The sequence below is a fragment of the Mus caroli genome, chromosome 1, assembly GCF_900094665.2.
Source record: "Mus caroli chromosome 1, CAROLI_EIJ_v1.1, whole genome shotgun sequence".
NCBI classification, from domain to species: domain Eukaryota; kingdom Metazoa; phylum Chordata; class Mammalia; order Rodentia; family Muridae; genus Mus; species Mus caroli.
Window position 1 is genome coordinate 68,258,916 of NC_034570.1, and position 6,254 is coordinate 68,265,169.

Below are 6,254 nucleotides of genomic sequence, written 5' to 3' on the forward strand. Positions count from 1 at the left end.
ACGCCTTTAATCCCAGCACTCGGGAGGCAGAGGCAGGCGGATTTCTGAGTTCGAGGCCAGCCTGGGCTACAGAGTGAGTTCCAGGACAGCCACGACTACACAGAGAAACCCTGTCTCGAAAAACCAAAAAATAAAAAAATAAAAAATAAATAAATAAAATCAGATTTATTCATTTTAATCTTATGTAATTTTTTCCTTGCATGTATGTATGTGAACTATGTGCATGTTTGGTTGCCATGGAAATTAGAAGAGGACAGCTGATCCCTGGAGTTATGGATGGTTGTGAACCACCTGTGTCTACCTGTCCATCCAGCACACAGGTCCTGGGACTCAAACCCAAGTCCTCTACAACAGCCACAAGTGCTCTGAGCCACATCTATAGCCCTGTGTTTTTAACTTTATGAAAATTACACTTCTAGCCAGGCATGGTGGCACACACTTTTAATTCCAGCACTTAGAGACAGAAGCAGGCAGGTCTCTTGAGTTCCAGCCTGGTCTACAGAACAAGTTCCAGGACAGTTGGAGCTATACAGAGAAACCCTGTCTCAAACCGACCAAACAACCCACCACCAACAAAAGAAAGCGAAACTTCCAATATACATAAAACAGCTCATGAAACAACACTTGGTTATTTGGTTTTTTTTCCCCCCTTGGGGCAAATTTTCTGTCCCATTTTATTCTTTTTGCTTTATTGGAATAATCTGAAGCCAGGCCATATAGGTGGGCAGTCTTTTTTAAAAATACAAATTTAAAAATTTATGGTATGTGTATGGGTGTGTTTCCTGCATATTGTCTGTGTGCCACTTGCATGCCTGGTGCACACAGAGGGGTTTCAGAGGCTGTGAACTTCCCCTCTGGAAGAGCAGCCATCTCTTCAGCCCTTCCTCTTTTTAAAATTTTGTTGTTGTTGTTGTTAGTTTAGTTTAGTTTTTTTTTGTTGTTGTTGTTTTTTTTTTTTTTTTTTGAGACAGAGTTTGATTATCTACCACTCGCTGACCTGGAACTTGCTATGTAGATCAGGCTGACCTGGGACTCACAGAGTTCACTTACCTCTGCCTCACAAATGCTGAAATTAGAGGCTTGCGCAACCATAACTGGTTCAAAATCCTTAATCCCTGCACTCTGGAGGTTGGGGCAGGAAGGCGGAGAATTGAGCACAGCCTGGCCTACACGTCTTCAAACAAAACAAAACAGGAAAACGAAAGCAAAATCAAATCCCTAAATCTGTTCTCAAAAGCGGAAATGACACTCTTAAAAAAAAATCCCTAATACCGCAATTTGTTTTGTTTTCCTCCTCTCTGGGCCTCACGTGACTGCTGTCCCAGGTCCACAATCAGCTTCAGCCTCTGGGGAACAGCAGCGCGTTCCCGGGCCATCTGGAAAGTGAGGGACACCAGAGGTGGCGCTCTGCAGGTCAAGCAAAGGCAAGCCTAGCTGGGTGGGGCCTGAGGGACTTGGAAGTTGACTGCTGTGCTCCACCTCACAACTGAGAGCCAGCGAAGTTCTTGAGAGTCCGTGGATGAGGAGACTGCTAACTCTAGAGAGCTCCCTAGTTCACCTTGTCCACCTCTGCCTGCCTTTTTAGTAGAGGTCTTGCAGCTGGAGAAGGCGGCGTTTGTGTGTTCGACAGATCCTGATTGGAAGGGGTTATGAAAGGATCTGGCTGGTCCTCTATTGGCCGGCCCCGGGACCACCTCTGCCTTTAAAGTCGCCAGGTCGCAAAGCCCGAGTTCTGTCTGCCTCCTTGCCTGGATAGGGCTCATAGTCTCTGGATCTAAACTCTTGGCTTCTCAGGCACGATACATGGCTGCGTGGAGCCGCACGAGGCTGAGATGGACGCTCCTGGACCCGCGTGTGGTGGGCCGTGGCCTCTGCCCACAAGGGGCCAGAGCCAAGGCCACGATCCCTGCAGCCCTCCAGGCACAGGAGAGTACGGAGGGTCCAGGTCAAGATCGGCCGCGCCTGCGGAGTCCGGCGGAGCTTCCGGGGACCCGAACGCTACAATTTTTATTCCAGCTATTTCTACGAGGCTATGTGCTGCACTTGCCCGACCTCCAGGTAACCATCGGACAGCGGCATCGCCACCTGGGGCTGGGCACTGGGACAGAAAAAGAAGCTGGCTATGGGAGAGAAGAGGTATAAACAGTAAATAGAACTTAGCTCACCACTGTCTGAGGCTCGAGCCATAAACTGAAAGGGTATGCAGGATGCAGAGAGAATCCTTGGAGCTAAAACAGGCGATGGGTGTCATCGATAAAGAGATCACCATCAGTGTGGTGGGCACAAGCTGGGAGAGGAAGACGTTGTGTTGGGAGAGAATGACTCATGCTAATGTATAAAGTGCCCGGTGTTGTGTTGGGGGAACCCTGTTACTTCAGAGATGCCATTCCCCTCCTGCTTCTTCCAAAGGAGTTAACTTTGGAAGCTACTTTGCAATCTGTAGGACACATTTGTCCACAGAAGAAAACAAAAAAAGATTGCTTCTCAGGGAAAGAAAACACATTAGGAAGCAGGCAAAGGAATTTCTGATGTAATTGCACCTTGACCCTGCCAGACAGAGAGGAGGGTGAAGATGGGGGCAGAGAAAGAGAAATCCAGCAGCCAGGAAAGTTTGTCTGTGCTGCTATCCCTGTCAGACTCAGGAGGTACTGAGAGATGATTTTAAAAAAAAACAAACCAAACCAAACCATTCCCTGGGACTGGAGAGAGGGCTCCATGGTTAGGAGGACATCTCTCTTTTCCAGAGGACCTGAGTCAGTCAGCACCCTTGTCAGTCAGTTTACAACCACCCAGGGGAATCTGATGTCTCTGCCCTTCCAGGACCATGCACTCATGAGCACATACATACACACATGTGCATAATTAAAAAGAATACAAATTGTAAGCAAGCAAACAAGCAAGCAAGCAAGCAAGCAGGAAGCCTGGCATGGTGGCGCAACAAATACCTTTAATCCCAGAAATCAGGAGGGAGAGGCATTAGAATCTGTATAAATTACAGGCTAGCCAGTGCTACATAGTGAGAACAGAAGGGAGGGGGGAGGGAGGAAGGGAGGAAGAGAGGAAGAGAAGGAGAGAGGGAGAGAGACAGACAGAGATAGAAAGACACACACAAAGAGAGAGGGAATATGAACTATTTCCTGCAGACCTGATAATCTCTAGGCCAAGAAACAAAGGAGTTGAAAGGTCCTCTAAGTTCTCTAGCTTGATTTCAATCTCTAGAAATTGAGAGGCCTGGGGAATACCTGATGCCTAGGGTCTAGGGACTGAAGCTTCCTCAGGGGGATTTGCTCAAGATGTAATTCTAGATGGCTTTGGAGAATGGGGAAGCAAACCCATGAATATATAGGGTTTTGGCTGTTTGCTAAGACAATGTTTTCCTATATAGCCTAGGTTGGCTTTAACTCTTTCCTCCTGCCTCAGCCTCCTGAGTGCTGGGATACTGTATATATAGACCATCATGGCCCAGAGGTAGATTTTTTAAAAATGATTTATTTTATTTCTATGTGTGTGTGTTTGAGTGTTCGTGTCTGTTTGTATGAAGAGACCAGAGGAGGATCTGTGAGAACTGGAGTTACAGGTAGTTCATGGGTACCAGGAACCAGACTCAGGTCCCATGTAGAGCATCAAGAAAACTTGCCTGCTGCTCCATCCACACAGCCCTGTGAATGGCCTTTTAAACAGGTACAGATGGCGGCAGTGTTAGGACTCTAAACATCTTGATCGTATGAATCTGAGCGGCCCATGAGGAATACATTAATCCTCACTTCCTGTGCTTGGGGCTGCTGTGAGTTAGGAGAGTGTGGCACTTCCATAAAACAGGGCAACAACATCACTGCGGAAGACCATGTGTTTAACTTGCTCTGTATCGTTAGCATTGGCTTGTCGTTTAAACAGTCTTAAATGCTGAGGTGGAGAACTATAGTTGAGTCTCCTTTGGTCATGATCTGCTCCTGAATCTTAGGCTGTTTGTTTTAACCGTAACACAGCGCTGAAGAGCGACTACGTTGTAAAGAAAAGGTTTATTTTGTTCACGATTTTGGAAATGGAAACTCCAAATGGGTGGCTCCATTTAGCTAGCTTCTGATTCAGGTCTTGTTACTGTATGTATTGTGGCGAGTGGCATCACATGACACGAGCTTGCCTGTGACAAGGAAGAGAGAGGTCATGTGGTCAGAGCAGTAGTGAGACTATGGGAAAAGACTGTACATTGGCTGGCTGTCCTGGAACTCACTCTGTAGACCAGGCTGGCACAACTGGTCTTGAACTCAGAGATCCACCTACTTCTGACTCGGGGCGTGCTGTATTAAAGGCATGTGCCAGCAAGCCCAGTAAGGCTTGCTTTATTTTATTTTATTTTTTTAAATAACAACCTGTTTTGTGGGAATTAATCTACTCTTTGGAGCCCAGGATGATTATAACCCAACCCCAAACTCTTTTAGGCCCCATCTCTTAGAGGTCCCAGAACCTTTCCGTACTGTTACATTGTGGATCAAGCTTTCAATACCCACACACCTTTGAGGAAGGCAGACCATACCTGAGCCATGGCATCCCACCGGACACCCCAGTTTCATGTTCTTCTCACAAGGGGAAATGCATTCAACTGTGCCAATAGTTCTCAAAGTCTTCTTTGAGCACCAAGTCAAAAGTCTAGAGTGATTGAACCCTCAAGATGACTCCTGTCTGCGCTTAGCCTGTAAAGTGAAAAACTTACCTGTATCCACACATGATGGGGGGGAGTGGGCCAGGAGAGAGAGGTCACAGAGACCTATAAAACTGAAACCCATCTGTGTGGACATGTCCTAAAACCCTAAGTCCTGCATCTTGTGCACACTGGGTTGGAGATGGCATCTCATTGCCTGCTGTGCTTCTCTAGTACCTGTTACCCTACCTTTCTGGGGTATCAGTTATGGCTCCCTTAAACCTTTAAATGAAGACTCTGTGGCAAACTCCTGTCTACCTAGGTGGCAGCTTCTTCTTCTTCTTCTTCTTCTTCTTCTTCTTCTTCTTCTTCTTCTTCTTCTTCTTCATTACAATTTTTTTTACATTTAATGTGTGAGTGTATATGTGTGTGTACATGTGTACACATATGTATGATCATGACATGACACATGTTGAGAAAACAACTTATGACTTTTTCCTATCATGTGAGTGCCAGGGATCCAACACGGGTCATAAGGTGTTGAAGCAAGCACACCCTAACCAGCTGGGCCAGGTTGTCAGAAGGCTCCCTCCTCTCCTTCCCCCTCCCCCTCCTTCTTTTCCTCCTTCCTCTAATGCTCTGAATCATTGTGGTCCCATAGCCACTGGGTTCTGTGTGCACTGGACATAAGCTACACTCACTCTGTTAGGATTTTCAGTTTACCCTCTCATGCACCAGCGGCACCAGCTATACAGGAGCCCATTTAAGCAGTGTTTGGGAAAGCATGAGCTGAGACATAGGTGCCTCTGGACAGCAGCCTCTAGGCCTACCTGGCAACCATTCTACTTCAGAACATCTGGACCCGAGGAGAGTAGGCAACCTTTGTTATTGCTTTCAGCCTTTTAGAGAAAACTTCTCTATGTAAGAAAAAGTTACTTTGGAGATAAAATGTTACACAAAAGGGGAGTTACAGAAGCATGTCAATAGTAAAGTCAAATCAATGTTTCATTCTATAAACTCATTAGAAGTTCAAAGCAACAGTTTCACATGGCCTTGCTTCATCATAGTGTACACCTGTGGCCTCATCTTTGGACTTGACCTAGAATGAATGTTTTTCCTTGGATATAAATTTGTCCCAAACCTCTTTCTCTTCTTAGTGCAATTTATGAAAGTTTATTGTATTCCTTATTATGCAGCATTTACTTCCTAATCCACGAGGAGATGCACGTTCTAGTCTTGGTTCTAACTTTATTACATTTTTCTGGCAAAACAACTAAAACCATCTCTTTAAACTTTATTCATAAAATTATTTGCATCAAATCAGGAATTCTATAAAGCCACTAACTCCGAAACAGTTCATGAAAGTTCATCTTTATGCTGATCTGCAGGAAGTTTTCCAAATAGGGTGGGCTATTGCCTAGGAAGTAATCACACCAGACTATAACAGTGAGGTCCTCGCTCTTACCCTCTATGCTCTTGCCTTTCTCTTGCCTCTTGCCCCTTACTCCCAATTCCCTTTGCCCCTCTCTCCACGTGGCCATGGCCGGTCCCCATTTCTCTACTCTCTCCCTCTCTCTGCCATTCTCTGGCTCTACTATCCTCTTTTTTTTTTTTT

At 45.8% G+C, this 6,254-nt stretch overlaps 1 protein-coding gene across 1 annotated transcript in view; it reads left to right on the forward strand.

Annotated features, from left to right (window-relative positions):
• The first annotated feature begins 1,351 nt into the window (after positions 1-1,351).
• LOC110290578 (sterol 26-hydroxylase, mitochondrial) overlaps positions 1,352-6,254 on the forward strand; it is a 26,173-nt gene continuing 21,270 nt past the window's right edge. The window contains exon 1 of the mRNA XM_021157133.2: positions 1,352-2,058. Within this exon, the coding sequence (XP_021012792.1) occupies positions 1,804-2,058 (255 nt within the window). The 5' untranslated portion in view covers positions 1,352-1,803. The remainder of the gene's footprint in view (positions 2,059-6,254) is intronic.